The 19,599-nt window shown below is 33.9% G+C and overlaps 3 protein-coding genes across 8 annotated transcripts in view; all 3 read left to right on the forward strand.

The window, feature by feature from the left end:
- Window positions 1-10,174, forward strand: part of LOC121236485 — a 47,876-nt gene extending 37,702 nt beyond the window's left edge. Inside the window, exon 3 of the transcript XR_005934773.1 lies at window positions 10,062-10,174. The gene's annotated coding sequence lies outside the window, so the exon portion shown is untranslated. The remainder of the gene's footprint in view (window positions 1-10,061) is intronic.
- LOC121236487 lies at window positions 8,463-19,375 on the forward strand. Of its 6 annotated transcripts, none has more exons than XM_041132932.1 (6): window positions 14,354-14,935; window positions 15,278-15,443; window positions 17,147-17,262; window positions 17,372-17,424; window positions 17,641-17,764; window positions 18,766-19,375. In XM_041132932.1, the coding sequence occupies exons 3-6, from the start codon at window positions 17,214-17,216 to the stop codon at window positions 18,882-18,884; spliced, it is 345 nt and encodes a 114-aa protein (XP_040988866.1). In that variant the 5' UTR covers window positions 14,354-14,935; window positions 15,278-15,443; window positions 17,147-17,213; the 3' UTR covers window positions 18,885-19,375. The 6 variants fall into 6 exon arrangements, with proteins under 6 accessions (XP_040988868.1, XP_040988866.1, XP_040988863.1 ...); XM_041132929.1 differs by having other exon boundaries at window positions 15,278-15,487; window positions 18,766-19,374; XM_041132934.1 differs by lacking the exons at window positions 14,354-14,935; window positions 15,278-15,443 and adding an exon at window positions 8,463-8,560 and having other exon boundaries at window positions 18,766-19,144.
- On the forward strand, window positions 8,598-9,974 carry LOC121236627. The gene has a single exon (XM_041133068.1). The coding sequence runs from the start codon at window positions 8,598-8,600 to the stop codon at window positions 9,972-9,974; it is 1,377 nt and encodes a 458-aa protein (XP_040989002.1).
- Window positions 19,376-19,599: the final 224 nt, after the last annotated feature.

The raw sequence follows: 19,599 nt of genomic DNA on the forward strand, positions 1-19,599 counted from the left end.
AACCAAAAAAAGGTTTGTTCTTTTTGCATTATAACTATATGATAATTTAATCAGTTCAATAATTTAGAAGTGCAAAGTGGTGAAATGATTTATGCATTTTTGTTTAGTAACTATGTTTTATGAACTCAGTTGAAATGATTTATGCATTTTTGTTTAGTAACTATGTGACAGACAAAGAGAGAGAGATAAAAGGCCACCCAGGCCTTCTACATCAGTTCCGACGACTCAGGTATGATAGATATTGGTCATAATAATAATATAAATGTTGTTGTGTTCGAAATTTCTAATTAGTTAATATATTTTTATTGTATATTAGAGAGATATTATAGTCTAGAAAATTTGTACTACCTGCCATTGATGATGCATCTAAATGCATATCTAAATTCATATACATATACATGGGGTAGCCAGGTAAATTATTTTCTATCTTTCTATTTTTTTTTTCTTACGTGCATTTGAGCCGTTCGAACATAGTGCCTAATTATAGCCTCCATCAATGTCACCTTTTGGAACAATGATCATCTACTCTCCATCGAGTAATGTGGAGGAGTCAGGCCGAGTTCAACAAATGATCCATATAAATTACTTTCTAACTTTTTAATTTTTTTTTCTTACATGCATTTGAACAGTTTTAACACTGTGCCTAATTACAATCCCATCAATGCCACATTTTGGAACAACAATCATCTACCCTCTGTCGAGTAATGAGGAGGAATCAGGTTGAGTTCAACAAATGATCCAGGTAGATTATTTTTTTACTTTTTAATTTTTTTTTTCTTACGTGAATTTGAACCATTCTAACATAGTGCCTAATTACAGCCTCCATCAATGCCACATTTTAAAACAACGATCATCTACCCTCCGTCGAGTAATGCGGAGAAGTCGAGCTGAGTTCAACAAACGATCCAGGTAGATTATTTTCTAACTTTTAAAATTTTTTTTCTTACGTGCATTTGTGCAGTTCTAAAACCATGCCTAATTACAATCCCCATCAATGCCACATTTTGGAACAACGATCATTTACCCTCTGTTGAGTAATGTGAAGGAGTCAGGTCGAGTTCAACAAACCATCCAGGTATTATTTAACTTTTTTTTTTTTTTTACATGCATTTGAGTCTTTTTAACATAGTGCCTAATTATAGCCCCCCATCAATGCCACCTTTTGGAACAACGATCATCTACTCTTTGTCGAGTAATGCGGAGGAGTCGAGTCAAGTTCAACAGATGATCCAGGTAGATTACTTTCTATCTTTGTAATTTTTTTTTCTTACGTGCATTTGAGCAGTTCTAACACCGTGCTTAATCACAGCCCCCATCAGTGTCCTACCCTCCGTTGAGTATTTCAGAGGAGTTGAGAAGATAAAAAAAGACCCATCAGCTCACAAGTACTTAGTTTTCTGCGTCATTTAGATCTGAAAGTGAAAACAATTTTGGAGGGACATCACGCACGACTGATCGAAGTTGTCAATTGAGTAACAGTATTACACTTTTAACCCAATCAGTTCGACATCCAGTGTATGTATATAATATAAAGGCTAATCCTAAGAGTACATTTTCAGTGTTAGAAACTTCATTGGCCGTAAAGGCAGAGGCCGAGGATATTAATGAAGTATCAGATAATGATGACCGAGTTGAGGAGCCCAAACCTGGTATGAAGTTTGCCACTGATCAAGAGCTTATGACCTATTACAAGCGGCATGCCAAGCAACAAGGTTTTAGTGTTATAACACAAAGGACGAAGATAGAGGCGGATGAGAATGTGAAATATCTGACAATTGGGTGTGCAAGAGGTGGCAAGTACTATCCTAGCCATAATAATATCTCGAAGCTATGACCAACGATTAAAACAGATTTTAAGATAAGGATAAATGCACACTTGGTGAAGGGAGTATGGGTGGTAACTGTTGTTGAGATTGGCCATAATCATAGTACTGTTAGCCCACAAAAATCTAGATTTTTTAGATCAAACAAGTATTTAGATGAATACAGGCAAATGATGTTCGATTTGAATGATAGAGCAGGTATTTGAATGAACAAGAATTTCGACACACTTGTTGTTGATGCCTGGGGGGGGGGGGGTTTGAGAATATTGATTTTCATGAAAAAGACTATCGAAATTTTATTGAAAAAACCATACACTTAAGGTTGGGTAAAAGAGGTGGTGAAACATTTACTGAGTACTTTAAGAGGATGAGGTTGATGAATGATAGTTTTGTTTATGTCATTGATGTGGATGAGGAGTTGAGACTTAGGAATGTGTTCTGGACTAACGCACGAAGTCGAGCAGCGTATGAGTATTTCGGAGATGTTATCACCTTTGATACAACATACTTAACAAATAGATATGGTACGCCATTTGCTCTCTCTGTTGCTGTAAACCATCATGGACAATCTATACTATTAAGAGCTGGTTTGATTTCAAGCGAGGACACTTGTACTTTTGTGTGGTTGTTTCGAGAGTGGTTGCAATGCATGGATGGTTGGTCTCCAAAAGCGATCATATCAGACCAAGACAGAGCAATGAAGAGTGCTATTGCATTGGTATTTCCAGACACTCATCATAGATATTGTCTATGACATATAATGCGGAAACTACCCGAGAAATTGGGATCACACTCCCAATTCAACGCAGGGTTGAAGACTTCCATCTAGAGTGCCTTATATGATTCACAGACATGCACAAAATTTAAGGAGAAGTAGGGACAACTTATTCAGAAGTATGACCTTGGTGATAATGAGTGCACACAAGATGTTTGATAAAATGAGAAAGAAAATCACGGTAAGAAAATGAAACTGCAAATGGTTACGCCTTGGGTATTCGAGATCCCCAACTCCTCCCAAAGAAAATACAAATTGTTTATGCAATAATGTTAAAGACCCTTGACAAGGACCCCTATTTCCTCTACATATACTGGAAGATGAGAACCTAATTCTGCAACAACCAACTAAGGCCAAGGGCCAATTCTAATGCACATTAACTAAGCCCATGGGCCACTAAACAACTTAAACAACTCAGTTAAAGTAAAAGATAACAACTAAGTTGGAGGCCCAACAAGCCCAGCCCAATCGTAGTTGGGTTCATAACAAGGACTGACTGAGGTCATTGCCAACTCGCCGAGTGCCAAAAATCACAGAGGCAAAAATTAGAAAATGAAGAAGACAGAAAGTGGGATTTGGGAAACGAAAAAAACCCTACTAAGTGCTAACTATACTTTTATGAAAATGCCCCTGCAGTTTTACTTAAATTACAAAAATGCCAAAATACTCGGCTCCTATTAAGTACCAAGCGAAATGTATATTTTGGCCAAAATTTGAGATACCGGCTGGTACCAACTGAAACACATCGGTATGACCGGTATTTTATCCGGTACAAAATGCAGCCCTTCCCTGTACTGGTTACTGTTCCAATACGGTATATGCCCGTCGAGATGGGACAATTTTTAAAACTTTGGTACACAGGCCCTCGGCAAAGAGTTTCCCGCAAGTGCACCTTGGGTAATTCAAGGGGAAAATCCCCCAGTCCGATGACCCTAGAGACTGTTTGCACTTAGGGGGATTTGAACCTTAGTCCTGGAGGGAGCATACCCTCAACCCCAAGGCCTTTACCACATGAGCCAACCCCTAAGGGTTAAAGAATATTTTTAATTTACTAGCTTCATCCTCTATTACCCTTAGCCATGAAAAACTTACCTCCCATTTAAAGCTTCTAATTCAGCCATTTTATTGAAAAGATGAGAGAGCCTACAATTAAAAAGTTTCCCCTTTTCGAAATCAATTTTTCCCCACTAAGACGGGGGGTTTAGAAGTCAGAATATACTACTAAACAACTCCATGAAGGTTGTATGAGTTAACAGTGTGAGAATAGTGCAGGCATAAATGCAAGTACAAGGATGTAACATTAATGGAATGGAGGTAGGGCAGGGCTGAGTACCGACCAAAGCAGAGTTGGTATGTGTATCCTTCCAGCTCCGGCTCTAACTCCGACTTTGACTTTGTCAGAGGTCGAATCCGACCTCCGACTCCGACATGTTCATCCTCCACTCTGACTCCGACTCTGACTTGTCAAAGTAGAGGCAGAGCGGAGTCCTTTTTTTGACTTTTTTTTGGGCTTTTTTTTTTTATTATTGTTTTCAACTTCATATTTAGCACACTTTTTAAAAAAGAATTTTTGTGTGAGCTTTTAAATTTAAATTTTTTCAAAAATCACAATCTAGAGTAAATAATTTACTTTTTACTAAAAACATAACAAAAAACAAAACCTCAATCATCACAAGTAACATAAACATACTAAATTACTAACATGCTTCAAAAAATTAAGAAGAAATTAAAAAGGACTAATCACTACAATAGACATACACTCTCATCATCTACATCCAACGAATCACTACAATAAAATCCACACCTACCATCCATCAACCACATCCAAAATCATCCACACCCATCATCCAAAAGTATGAAGTTTATTGCCAATTTTGCTAGTCCATAACCAAGAAAAATATATCTAACACTGAACATCGAAATTAACTAGAATGGATTAGCCATTTTATGGTGGACTCCAGAATAGATCATTTACTTCTCTGCATTATTACTCACCATTTTTTCTATATTTTCCCTTCTTGGTATGTGTTTAGCCACTTAAGATTATTGATCTTAAAGCCTAAAGGTCCAACTGAACCAACGAATAATAGCATCCCAACATTGTTTGACATATATACACAAAAATAGAAAATGGAACCCTCGTGTAAGAATCCATTACGAAGCCATTATCCAATGTAGGAAACCACACAGATTAGAACAGCAAGTGCGGGGAAGGGAAAACAGGCATAAAATGGCAAACTCGAAGAGAGAACAGAGAGATAGGGCTTACCGGAGGTCCAAAAGAGAGAGAGAGAGAGAGAGAGAGAGCATGCGGTGGGCTGAGCCGGAGAGAGAGTTCGTGACTCCTGAGGTCGTCGATGGGATTTCTAGGGTTACATACATTATTATTACGTGTTCTTATATATTTATCCATTTGTATTATATGTTATTATACATTAGTAACTTAATTGATTAGTATTACATGTTATTATGCATTTTAATGTTTATACTTTAGTATTACATGTTATTATATTTATTCATTAGTAATTTAGTGTTACATAGTAGTAATATTGTAATAGTATGATATTTACATATACTAAACTATTATTAGTCAATTTAGTCTATATATATTATAGTATAAATATATTATTTTATTATAATAAGCTTATGCTAGTATAGTTTTGAGTTTAACTAACTATGTAAAATATAATTATATGAAATTTATATGATTAATATATCGAAAAACACATATATTTATAAAATATATATAATATTGGGGTCGGATCGGAGCAGAGTCGAAGTCGGTTCAACTCCACCTCCAACTCCAACTTCCAAAGGTAGAAAAACTCCGAAGCGGAGTTGGAATTGAAGTTAGATTTTCATATTTTTGCTCAGCCCTATTTCTAATTACATGATATTAAAATATATATTAGTATTATAATAACCATACTACTTCATACTGCCTATTTACTACTCCTTTTATTTTTTTAATTTGTTTTACCTAGTAGTTAAGGAAATGACTATTAGTGAAATTATATATATTTTTTAATTTGTTATCAATGATTAAGGATGTTAAAAAAATACTTAAAACAAAATAATAAAAAAAGAAAAATTTCAAATACACTATAGAGTAGTAAAATTGTGATAGGAGGGTAGTAAGACTATCATTATTTTATATGTTATTATACTAGTGTCTACCTTATTTATATATTTGATTATGTATGGTAGTAATATTATGATATTTATATATACTAAACTATTATTATTCTATTTATATTACAATATAATATATTATTTTATAATAATTAGCTCTTACTAGAATATTATTGAATTTAATTATATAAGTTCTAGTTATATAATTATACTAGTATATATGATCAATATATAAATAAATATATACTTTTATAACATATGTACAATATCAGAATTAGATTTAGATTTGAAGTTGGAGTCGGTCTAGCGACCCTTCCGATTGAAAAACTAAAAGAAAATCCGACTCCGACTCTATTTTGAAAAAGTTGAATTTTTTATTATATTTTATGTGAAAAATTAAAATTTAAAAAAATTATAATAATGAGATAAAATGAAATGAAACACTTCTTATATTTAAATGGGGCTCATGGGTGCTTCATGTGTTACTCATCTCTCTCTCTCTCTCTCTCTCTCTCTCAGTTTATTATTTTTAATTTTTGTTCTCTTATAAATTTTAATTTTAATAAATCTTTGTATATTCTACTTTTGAGTTTGACCACACTAGTGGTGATCGTGACTCGTGAGAACTAACTCATCTGAGAACTAAAAGAGAAAGTTAGGAAATAAGAAATAGGATTAAGGTATTTTTGTTTTTAAGATAAAGAAGATATAATTGTAATTTTGAGTAAAAAAATTAACGAGCCTAAATGGGTCATTAACTAGTTAAGTGGGGCAACCCGAATATGATCCGTTAAGCTTAACAGGTCAGATTTTTAAATCCTAGCATGACCTATTAAAATAACAGATTGGCACGAGACGACCCGACCCGTTGCAATCCGTTTATATAAATGGCTTGAATTGACCCAAATAATTCATTTAACTTGATTAACATAATTTTACATAAAATTTAAAATCATAATATCTCCTAAAAACATAAAACTAACTATATAAGTCTAAAATTACAATCCAAGTAATAAAAACACCAAATTTACAATACAGAGGAAGTGTGGGAGGCGGTTCTCGTGAGAACGGATTCAACTGAGAACTAAGAGAGAGAGTTGGAAAATATGAAATAGGGTTAAGGTTTTTTTTAGGTTAAAAATGATATAATTGTAATTTTGAGTAAAAAATTAATGGGTCTAAACGAGTCACTAACAAGTTAAGCGGGTTGACACGTTAGTGACCCATTAATGAATCTTGTCTTAACGGGTCAGCTTGCTTTGACCCAAGCCCGTTAGCATCAAACTCAAATCTGCTAATTTCAAATCATGTTCGTGTTAAATTAACGAGTCGTATCACATATTGTCACCTCTAGACCAAAATGAAGAGCATCATGACTGATGTTAGGCAGACCTAAGAATAATTATGGTATTAAACCCAAAAATGAAAAATTATTAAATATTTAACCTGAAAATTTATGCTACATATGGTCAAATATCTTGTCTACACATATTTATTTAAGAATTACAACCATATGACTCAAATTATATTGCTCATTTTGCCTAATTGACACGTCGTCTGAAAATATAAAAAGAGAAAGACTAAGGTTGTTTCTAGTTGTTAAACTAAACTCAGCTCATCTCAAATCAATAGAGTTATAAGTTCGTCGGTTCGAACCGAACCAAAAAATCGACTTGACCAAGTGGTTTGGTTCAATCTAGTTCAAACCGAAATAAGGACTAGTCGGTCTCGATCCATAAGTTAGGAAAACCTTGATTTTCGGTCCGGGATTTTCCAACCCCAGACCAGACCAGACCGATTGAATCAGAAAAATATATATTTTAAAATATATTTTACATATATTATTTATATAATAAATATATAATTAATTATGTAATTTCCATCTAACTTATCACCATTAACAATATAAAATTTTAAATATGTTATTAACAAATTAATATTCTATCAATTAACTAACCTATCACCAATTCACCATTAACTAATTACTAACAAGTAACATATTTTTATATATTATTTGTATATAATTTAATATATTATTTTTATATACTAATTATATAAGTTAATAATGTAATTTTCATATAATTTATTATCATTGACCATATAAAAGTTTTTTATTGAGTTAGTTACATAATCTATATTAATAATTCACTTAATTTTAATTTAGTAATTTAATTGGTTTATTTGAAAAAAATAAAAAAAATAATTGGGCCAGACCGAATGGACCGATAGCTACCAGTCCGATCCGGGAAAAACGATGGACCGAAATTTTTTGTCTATCACCCCCCAGACCGGACCGGACTGGACCGAATTGATTTACACTCCTGCAAATAAATTATTAATAGGACCAACTATTTTTTCAATTTCTTATAAAAAAATTAAACTCAACTCAACCTGTTTAATATATTTCAACATAAAAAAATTTATTTTAATCTAAAATTTAAACTTACTTTAATAAATTTATAAAATATTATTATTTACAACTGAAGTCAACCAATCTGTGATAAAAAATTCTAAGTTACCATATGTTTTCTCTAACCTCTTTATTGTTTGTATTTTTTAAATTGTTTGTAATAAATGACGTTTCACCTACTAGTGAATGGATGGAATATAATTGAGGCAGAATAATAAAATTTCTCTATTTTATATTAATTCAAAAGTAAACAAAAATTGCAAATTTTTTTACATTAATTTTCTTACCTTTCTGCCTTCGGGTGCATTTGGGTCTTTGCCTAGCTAAACCTCCAGCAGAACTCACTGAGCATGGGGAAAGGGAGGACGCCGACGCTTCAAACAACAATAGTATCGCATTCCATCTCAAAACTCAATCCAGGTAACCATTGATTCAGCTTTTTCGGCAATCAAACCAAATGCTTCGTTTAATTTCCGTAAAGTTGCCCCAACAATTAAGGCGCAGAGCTTCACCAATCTGCCATGGCCACTTGTTCTCAACCTACTCTCTCAAGCCCATCTCAGACCCCCCTAATTCCACAGACCCAAAATCTCTTACAGTTTCCTTCCTCCGAGACTCGTGTGGGTTGTCCTTAGAATTGGCCACTTCAGCTTCCAAGAAGCTCAACATTGAGAATGTAGAGAACCCCAACTCCGTTCTGAATCTGTTGAGAACTCACGGTTTGACGCAGAACCACATCATACACTTAATTAGTAGTCGTCCATTATTGCTTTCGGCCGATTTAGGCAATACCCTTAAGCCCAACATGGAGTTGTTTAAATCCTTAGGGTTCTCTGGCGCTAACCTCGCCAAAATGCTCACCAAATACCCAAATTTGCTAGAAAGTGATGCATACACTGCTGTTGAGTTTTTTAGAGCACATGGTTTTAGTGATAAGCAAATAAAAACTTTGACTATGAAGTGTCCTGAACTTTATGTGTATAATGCTCAAATGATTCTTCAGCCAAAGTTGGAGTTTTTCAAATCGTTAGGTCTATCAGATCTTGAAATTACAAAGCTTTTATCCGTAGAGCCGTATATTCTAACAAGGAGCCTCGAAAAACAAATCATTCCGTGCATTCAAGAGCTTAGGCGGTTTCTCGGAACTGACGAGAATGTCTTAAAGGCTATAAGGAGATGTTACGGAGTAATTCAATCAGACGTGGTGCATATATTACAGCCCAACATCAATAAGTTGATAAGCCATGGTGTTCCCCAGTCATTAGTTTTGAAACTCTTCTTTATAAGACCATTGTCACTAAATAGCATCTGTGGCAATCGGTTTAGTGAGATAGTTAATGAAGTTATGAAATTGGGTTTTGATCCCAATTGTTTGAAATTTGTTCTAGCCATCGTGTCCATGTCAATAAATAGTAAAACATTGTGGGAGCAGAAGGTGGAAGCTTTTAGAAGTTTTGGTTTGTCAGACGATGAGATTTGTTCCGCATTCAAGCGGCAACCCTTGTGTATGGCTATTTCGGAGAAGAAGATCAAGAAAATGATGGGTTTCTTTGTGAACAAACTGAAGATGAAGCCTTCCATGATCTCCAAGAGTCCGATTCTTCTCCTGCACAGCATGGAGAAGCGGATTGTTCCGAGGTGTTCAGTTCTACAAGTTTTGATGTTGAAGGGGTTGATCAAGGACAATATTAGCATCCTTTATATGGTCACAATGGCCGAGAAGAAATTCATGGTGAAATTTGTGAGCAAGTATCAAAATGAGGTTCCTGATGTTATTAGAGCGCACCAAGGGAAGATAGAATTTCAAGGGCTCCCCATAGCCATGGAGTTGTGAGTACTTTTGACATAATCAAATGCAGCATTGGCTAAGGATCATGAGTTCAGTTTTAGTTCAACATGTTTGCAGTTGGGTAAATTACTCTCAGAAACTTTGTATGGTAATTGTCCTTGATTTTGATTCCTTTTTTATTTGCCCCTCAATTATCATTTTACTCTTTGGATTTGCTCTTATTATCAAAATGATTCATTTGTCCATATCTATCTAAAAATAAAATAATGAGAATTCCATGTACCCATGGAGCTACCTCATATGGCCTCAAATACTTATACATGTCCCAAATCTGACCACCTCAGCCTTGGCAAATAAAGATGATGAAATAAAAAGAAATAAAGTTGCATAATAAAACTTAATTTTGCTCATCATCATTTACCTATTGCATTCTTTCATTTTCTTAGTAATAAAGGATGATGGTACTATGCCCAAATAATAGACACAAGCAATAAATAAGAGAATACTAAATATTCGAGCCACATTAGATCTAATAAGACCATTCACAAAATGAAATAATGTATTAGTGGAACTTCAAATGCATTATTTTAGTTTATGATGTCATGTTTTATATGGGGACATCCTAGAATGTATCAAGTCATGGATGTAAGTTTTTTCGTTGAATGAATGATGATAATTTCCCTTTAAAAAAAAAATAAGTTCGTTAAATCTAATAGAATTATCTTGGTGTATCCAAACTAATACCAATCCAACGCATATCATGAATAAAATTCGATCAATTAACCAACCAACAAATTTGTCAATATTACTAATAAAAGATTCTAATACAAGTCGCAACATATAAGCTGTATAAAATAAATTGATATCTCTTGAGAGTATGCTTCTTCAAGTCTAATATTCAAATCTCCTTGGGTGTAAATAATTTCTAGAAGTTGTTGGATTGAGAGATTTTTCCATTGAGTTACTAGATGTGCACTTGTTGGAAACTCTTTACCTCATGCCTATGCACCTCCGGGATAAGTCAGAATGCTGTTCTCGAACACCCGGTGTCAATAAGAAAAATGATATCTCATTTTTCTAAAGAGAAAGGATTATTCCAAGTCACAACATACAAGTTGTTTAAAATATTCCTAGGAATTTGATAATTTATATTAAATGATATATAACACAGTTCCTCTTTGGAACAGTAATGCTGAAGTTGTGAGTTTAACAGCAACCAATGGTATGCTAACACATCAGAGTCATAAAAAAAACTCATGCACCGCATCACAACATAGCAAAAGCAAAAACTCTCACTTTTATCCGTGTGTGTATTTTCCTCATGTGAAGACAGACCACTTCGACACCTTTGCACTTTTCACCCACCCCACCGCTGCACGTTGTACAACCGTCACCCCTTCAAACTATCGTGTCGGACCATTTCGCCTCCGCAATCAGTCCATCGTTGTCCTCTATCTATCTCCATTGTCGTTGGGACCACTCTTCTATTTGCGTGTTGAAAAATGGTAGGAAACGAAACCATTACACAAAGGGACACCTTTCGTATAAAATGGTTCATGTGGATTTGGGTTAATGATGAACAAAGGTAGGTTGAAAATTACAAGTTTTCTCTGCTGAACTTGGCGCTACCATCAAACCCAAAATCAAAGTTCTTTTGGACTTGGGATTTGCACTCGACCACATTGCCAAGATTGTACATGGTGATATGTGGATTCTTACTCGGAGTGCCGGTAATCGGATTGGATTAATCGATTCCCAACTTTCTTTCATTCTCTCTCTAAAAAAAAAAAAAATAGCCTTTTACAAATCTAGCCCCATATGTGAATCTGCAAATTTAAACATCTAAAAATTGTCCTCCTCGCAAAATGCCATGAGCATTCACCATCGAAAAGGTTTGGTTGCTTTCATAGCCCCAGTCTCTAGGGCTGAGCACCGACAGTTTCGGAGTCGGAGGGCCCAACCTCCGACTCCGACTCCGACTTTGTCGGAGGTCGAATCCGACCTCCGACTCCGACTCCGACATGTAGAGAATCCGACTCCGATCCGACTCCGACTTGTCGGATCGGAGTCGGATCGGAGTCGGATTTTTTGACTTTTTTTTTAAATTTTTTTTGAACTTCATATTTGACCCACTTTAAAAAAAAATTGTAGTCTTTCAAATTTCAATTTTCTCAAAATTACAATCCAAACTTATTAAACTTTTTATTATAATAAAAAATACAACTAAATAAAACAAGTAACATACTAACATACATTCAAAAAATAAAAAGAAAGTCATATTTTTACATGTACTCCCATCGTCCATGATTCCATATCCACATCCAACTAATCACTACAATAAACAAAGGCACCGTATACGAAATGAAGATTAAAAAAAAAAGCACCGTATAGTTACTATAGTATACTATTATAATTACTATGAATCTATTTTTAATTATATTATATATATGATATATATTATTATATATGAATATTAAAAAAAAAAGGCACCGTATATGAAATGAAGATTCAAAATATAGTATTACTATTTTATATATAATATAGTATTAATATATTATACTATTAGTCTATTACTATATCTTATAGTATAATTACTAATACTATAGTATCATACTATTAGTATGTTAGTGATTTAATATTATATATATTAAATCTCTAATCTCTTATACTTGATATATATATTAATATATATAAATATTAGTAATACACTAATAGTATTAGTATATTAATATTAGTATTAGTTATACTAGTAGTGACATTAGTTATACTAATAGTTATATTAGTATTAGTTATTATTAATACTATATATTATACTAATAGTGATATTAATACTATATATAGTTATAATGATTAGTATAACTACATTAGTTTTAGTTATAGTGATTTAACATAACTATATTAGTATAAGTTATAGTGAATCAGTGATTTAGTGTAGGTATAATACTATAAGTTATAACTATAGTCTATAATAGTATTAGTATAAATATTAGTATTAGTTAAAGTGGATTACTAATAGTATTAGTATTAGACCATAAATCTAATTAATATACTAATGTATATTAGTATTACTAATATATTTATCAAAAGGAATATGTTGAGAATTTATTAGGTCAAAAAATATAATTAATACAAGATATTGTTATATAAAATTTATATGAATAATACTTTAGTTATTATTCATTAGTATTATATGTTATTCTAAATTTATAGATTAGTGTTTATCCATTAGTATTACATGTTGATGTTATTATGCATCTTAGTGTTTATAGTATATTATATATACATTAGTATTACATGTTATTATATTTATACATTAGTAATTTAGTGTTACAACTTACATGTAACATGGTAGTAATATTATAAATTTGTAATAGTATGATATTTACATATAGTCATATACTAAACTATTATTATTTATTAGTCAATTTAGTCTATATATTATAGTATAAATATATTATTTAACTAGTATATTATTGAGTTTAACTAACTATATAAGATATAGTTGTATAAAAGTTAAATGATTAATATATAAAAAAACACATATATTTTTTATAAAATATGTATAAAATCGGAGGCGGAGTCGGAGGACCAAGTCGGAGGCGGAGGCGGATTGTCGGAGGCGGATCGGAGCGGAGTCGGAGTCGGTTCTTCAATGACTCCGACTCCGACTCCGACTCCGACTTCCAATAGGGAAAAAACTCCGACTCCGACTCCGACTTGTCGGAGTCGGAGCGGACTCGGAGCGGAGCCGGAGCGGAGTCGGATTCGGAGTCGGATTGTCGGATTTTTGCTCAGCCCTACCAGTCTCCAAATAGAAGATGCTATAAATACTTTCTTTTCTCCATTGAAATTAATTAGCAAACCACAAAACAAAATACACAAGAATCTTTTTTGTGTTGAAACTGCAGCGAGGATTGCGATGAGGGAACTTGGTGGGTGATAGACTGGATTTCTGAAGCATTGTGAATTTAGTTCTTCATGGATCGTTACATATTTATTTAATTTCATGAGATTTTTTCTGCATAAGCCGAAGAGCATTCTGGCTTTCGTTAATATGGTTGAGAACAAAATAAGGTTGGAGTTGGACTTGAAAAACCTCAGCCAAATCTATTTTCCTCAAGTTTTGAGCTTTTTGTTAATGGCCCTGACACGAAAAGGCAAGAACCAGAGGAATGAGAGAGAGAGAGAGAGAGAGAGAGGGAGGACTCCGAAGGAAGGAAGGATTTTTTTTCTTCCACTGCAGTGCGATCCAAGCTTTCGAAAATGGGATTTTTACGTGGCAGGCCATCATTAGATGCTATTATTTGGAGGAAATTGGGAGGTCCTGTAGGAAGATATTCTTTAACATTGACAACGAAAAATAAAAGAAAAAAAATTATCTAACTTTCCATTTCTATTTTGATTGTGAAATTACATTCCTCACATGTAATTATGTGTTAGCTCACCATTTAAGCTTCACTACAAAAAAAAAAGGCCTTTTATGGCAATTTTCAATTCGCTACAAATAAAATCGCCACAATAAGTTAGCTTTTGCAGCGAAAATAAAATCGTCGCGACCTTTGTACAATTTAATCACGGTGGTCTCGGAACTTTTGTATTTGCAGCGATTTAATGCCTTTAGTGGCGAGAAAAATTGACGGAAGTTGGAAAAATTAGTCGCAACGGGATAAAATCGACGCGATTGAGTTTGGGGCGCCAAAAACACACTAAACATTTGATCCCCCCCAAAGCCTTACCCAGTCTTCATCACAGTACCCCCTTCTGCACTTCGACCTTCTTCCCCAATTTGGGTACCAATCCACCCACTTCATGCACACGACTTCATCATCTCCATTATCGACTACATCCCAAAGCTTTTACACAGGCCAGGGTTGTGGTTTCCTCCATATACAAAATCTGTGCCTCCATCTACAAATCTCAGAGTGATTTTTTGTGGGATTTTCCAGTATCGGAGGGCGAGCATAGTCGACCGATACTCTTGGAGTGAAATCCTTCCGTCAACACAGGTATATCTGCAACTAATTTCTCTATCTCTCCCCCTTCATCCGCGGTCGTTGCTTTACAAAAATTGGCCTTTTTTTGTAGACTAATTTCAAGATGTTTGAATCTGAAAGCATGTCCTTTTTTTCACGAAAATGCTTTTTTATATGATGCATTTTGTGTACGTGTTGCTGTGGGTATTAGATGTTAGAAATGTTTGGGCGATTTTTTTAATTTGCACACCACAGATTGATGGACTTTTGCTTTTCACGAAAATGCTTTTTTATATGATGCATTTTGTGTACGTGTTGCTGTGGGTATTAGATGTTTGTAATGTTTGGGCGATTTTTTTAATTTGCACACCACAGATTGATGGACTTTTGCATGAAATCCCTAATCTGTCAATCATCCATCGAGATCCAAGAACAGCTCCTTTTGTAGAAGCAAGGGCATCTCAACCCTTCTTGTCTGAGAACCAGTTTTTGGTGTCTATGACAAAGCTTGGAAATGTTCAAGTTCTTACTAGGAATGAAGGTGAAGTTCGAGTGAATTGTAATTATGTTAATGGCCGTTGAAGGGTATTGTTCAGTACTTCCAAGTTATTTTCCCAATGCTTTTATTCAATAACTCATGAATCCTGACCTTTTGTGATTTGAAATGTTGGGAGTTCGAATATTGGTTCATTGTAACAGAGAGCTCATGTATTTTGACAAAGATTTTGCTTCTTATAAATCGAAGTGCAAATATATAGATTATTTAGACTATATGATTTTTTGATAGTTATCAAACTTACACAACTTCTTGTCAAATATTAAAATGTGTTCATTTTGTTGTGAAATTGTTTATCACTCTTTCTTGGTGATTTACTTGCAGAATTCATGAGATCTTCTAACATTCTTAAGGTTTGAAGTGGGAGATAAAATACATAAAATTTAGTGGCTTTTACAATATATATGAGCATTTGATGCTGTTAAGAAAATTCAAACAGGAAGCTAGATAGGGGTTTAGATCCCTATCAAAATTATAGGATTTGAAGAAGAAGACTAACTTGAGAAAGTGACTGATGATGGGGTTGAGCTAATTTCTGTATACTCTTCACGAATCAAGTTATTCTTGTTTTAGTTCATAAAGAATATACTAAAGCTACTTTACTTCTCCAGTACATGGTTAGTTGATCTCTCTTTAGATGACACATGGAGTAATTTCAACACTTGGTCACTCAATATTTTCTCATTGATGTAATATTTTTAAGTTTTGATTGATATGTACTTCTTTTTGTGCATTCTTAAGTACTGGTTGCAAGAAAAGAAAGCGAAATACATACATATATTTCTTCTACTTCCACTTCTAAGTATTTATTGCTCAAGTACTTGAGGACTTAAGAATTAGATCCTCCATCTTGTTCTGGGGATGACACTTGCAGTTTCAAACACTTTGATATAGCTAAAGATATGTTTGAGGTCGTTATTCCATTCTAATGATATATCCATTTGCTTGTCAAATTCCTTGATATGCAAACCTATGCTATTATTTCAGCTCAACCAATCATAAGGTTTGAAAAATGTCTATGACCATATCACCTTGCACTCCATATGTATGGATATATTACCCATTAAGTATACTTTTATTACCTATTGTACTGTTATTATCTCATCAAGAGTGATACAATTGGTGAAGAACTTCTCGTTCTATATATGCTTCATTAAACCAGTTCTGAACTCGTATAGAAAAATTGTGGCAGATTCATCAACCTCTGGTTAGTGCAAATCAGTTTGAGCATGACTTCTAAATGGCTTGTGTTTAAAACAGTGAGCTTCATAAAACTTGATAAAGTCCATCTTTTCTTCTAATTTTTTCTTAACTGTTATCCATGGAATATGCTTATCTTTATGCCTTGAGCATCAGTACATTCACACCCGAATCTTCTTCGATCAAGTAAGAATTGGAATATGGAAAGCAGTAATCATGTTGCAGTGCATAGAGGGATTTAAGCATTTAGGTGCTTCCCTACTACGGGATGACCGTAATCATAGCTTTGTTGTCTGAGTATGTCGTGGCTACAATTGAGTCAAGTAAAAAGCATTTAATTTTCATTCTTTCTGGTGTGGTTGAAAACTATTTGATAGTATGGACAACATTAATTGAATTGTACACTCGACATGGCATTTGGAGAAGCACCAATATACATGGCATTTGTTTACCATGGTACTCATTATTATTCCATTAATCCCCTTCAGGATGCATCAGATTCTTGGGGTTTGCCTGTTAGCTTCCTCAGCATGATATTGCTACCAATTGTGGGAAATGCAGCGGAACATGCAGAGCAATCATATTTGCTTTCAAGAACAAGTTGGTGAGTACTATATATATTGGAATTGGCTTTAATTTTCCTGCGTGCCATTTTATTTTGAAATAACAACAACGTTAATCTAATTACTGAAATCTTTTGGGCTCAAATGCAGGATATAACTTTAGGTGTTGTTTTGGGGTCTGCAGCTCAAATGCAATGTTTGTGGTGAGAATTTAAAATAGAAGCTAGCTGCATCAATTAAAGCTTTCTTCATGAACTTTTGAAAAAAAATACTAAGATATACGTACTGGTAAATACCAAGCAATGTTTGTGGTGAGACCATAAAACATGACATGAAGCAGAAAATGAGTCTGGCTGTTGATTTTGGGTTTCATCATTTCCTTATAGTTTCACTGGAACTTTGCAGTTATGATTTTGTAGGATAGGACTAATGGCCGAAATGAAGAATGTTGCTCATATACAAGCTCAAATAGAGAAAGCTGGGGAAGATGCTCATCTTTAGGAGGCACTGATAAAGAATCTTCTGCAGCCTGCACAGCTGCTAGTAATGGCCATCAGGTCTCTCTCTCTCTCTCTCTCTCTCTATCTCTCTCTCATGCATGTGTTGGCATACATTTCCTGACGGGCTTTTATTTTTTCTGAACATGCTGCTTCAACTCTCGCCGTCTTGAGGCATATCCAAAACAATTGTACTCTGTTCCTTTTTTTTTTTTTTTTTTTTTTGCATTTTGTACTCTATTTTTTGTCAAAATTTCCATGAGTTGAAGGGTGTACTTTGCCATTCTGTTATTTTACTCTCTATTTTTTCTATTATTTTACTAGTTGACATCCATCACTTAGATCTCTTTTATTCTCATGTAACAAGCTCATGATGGAAACAAACAAGGAACTTGACATGGCTGACATAACAGCCAACAACAACTTCCCACATTTATCCTACAAATAACTCTTTTTAATCAAATAATACCAAATTCTAGCGCCAACACTAGCAAGCAATAAATATGTAGATATATATATATGTATATATACAGAGTGATATATAATAATTTACTAGATTTTTAGGGCCCATTACCATACCATATGCCCTCATAGAAGAACTTCTTGTCTTTAATCCATGTATTCTATTTGTGAACAGAGTGCTATGACAACAAGATCCATCATGCAGCTGGGCTTGACATGATGAATGCTTTGCCATTATCATTTAACAATTGGGATAAAGATGACACCCATTAATTTATGCCAATTATTTTGGGGTACTTGATTTACTTAATTAGTCATATGTTCCACATTATATATTAAGTCGGTGTCAAGAATTCTCTGTGGACAGGATGAACAGGTAATGTATAGAAATCCCGTAGGCCATTTCCTTTAGAACTTCCTAGTTGATTTAATGTTTGGAGTGTGAATTACATTGATAAGTGTTTGGCATTTTTACATCCATTTTGTTGTAGTAAGTACTATATAACAGAACTTAGTTCCTTAAACCAGTTGCATCATATTGTTAATACCGAAAGTTAATGAAGAAGTTGTTTGTTCTAATGGCAGCGACTTGCTCTTTTGGTTTTGCATTTGTGCGTTACTGCTTCTTGAAGAAAATCTCATCCCATGTTGTGGAAGTCAAAGAAACAAATGAAGGAGATATGATTGAAGCAATAGTAAATTAGATAGGGGAGGCTATTAATTCCTTCAACCAAATCTATGGTGAGTAAAAAAGCTTTAACTGTTAGAGTCCCTATATCTGTAGAGCCTTGAATGTTTAGAGTTTTAGACACTGTTTCATTATCAATTTTCTGGTCGCTGTCAACAACAGAACAATGGTACTGCCTCTTTCTTGTTTTGATGTATCGTTTCCTTCTTCATTTGGCCATGGTGTTTCATTTCCTGTTGCCAGTTTTCTCTGGTGCAATCTGGCTTCTTTACCTCAATATCAGTATTTTTATAGATTCTTGGAATCTAATATAAATAATCACCATCTGTGTTTACTTACTTGGAGAAATGTCCTCCCAAAATGGGAACTTTCCTTTTAAGTCAAAACTCAGAGTAGTCCTTGTAAATATTGTTTGTTTTTCTGCATCAGATGGTATAAATATGTTATTCTGCAGAAGAAATTGATGAAAGTATGCTAAGTTGCATACGATGTCTGTTAAGAACAGATGCTTGTACCTTTAGGCTACAAGTCATTGTTTTCAACCTCAACAATTTCTTTCTGGTGAAACCTAGACTACTTGGTCCATGGATATGTAATTGAAAGTGGTATATAGGAAAGGAAAGTGAGATAGCAAGGCACCCTCTTGAGCTTTAATCCATCTCAAAAGTTATTTCCTTCTTGTAAAGAATTAATCTTGAAAAGGAAAGTTGAAAATTTGTAAAATGAAAATT

Source organism: Juglans microcarpa x Juglans regia, chromosome 6S (assembly GCF_004785595.1).
Source record: "Juglans microcarpa x Juglans regia isolate MS1-56 chromosome 6S, Jm3101_v1.0, whole genome shotgun sequence".
Lineage (NCBI taxonomy): Eukaryota > Viridiplantae > Streptophyta > Magnoliopsida > Fagales > Juglandaceae > Juglans > Juglans microcarpa x Juglans regia.

What these genes read in the sequence shown, in the direction of transcription:
- LOC121236627 (XM_041133068.1), top strand. Translation starts at nt 8,598, where the DNA reads ATGCTTCGTTTAATTTCCGTAAAGTTGCCCCAACAATTAAGGCGCAGA.
- LOC121236487 (XM_041132934.1), top strand. Translation starts at nt 17,214, where the DNA reads ATGCAGCGGAACATGCAGAGCAATCATATTTGCTTTCAAGAACAAGTT. An exon ending in GCTCAAATGCAATGTTTGTG is followed by an intron (nt 17,425 to 17,640) that starts GTGAGAATTTAA and finishes ATGATTTTGTAG; the next exon opens with GATAGGACTAATGGCCGAAA. An exon ending in TGCAGCCTGCACAGCTGCTA is followed by an intron (nt 17,765 to 18,765) that starts GTAATGGCCATC and finishes TTCTAATGGCAG; the next exon opens with CGACTTGCTCTTTTGGTTTT.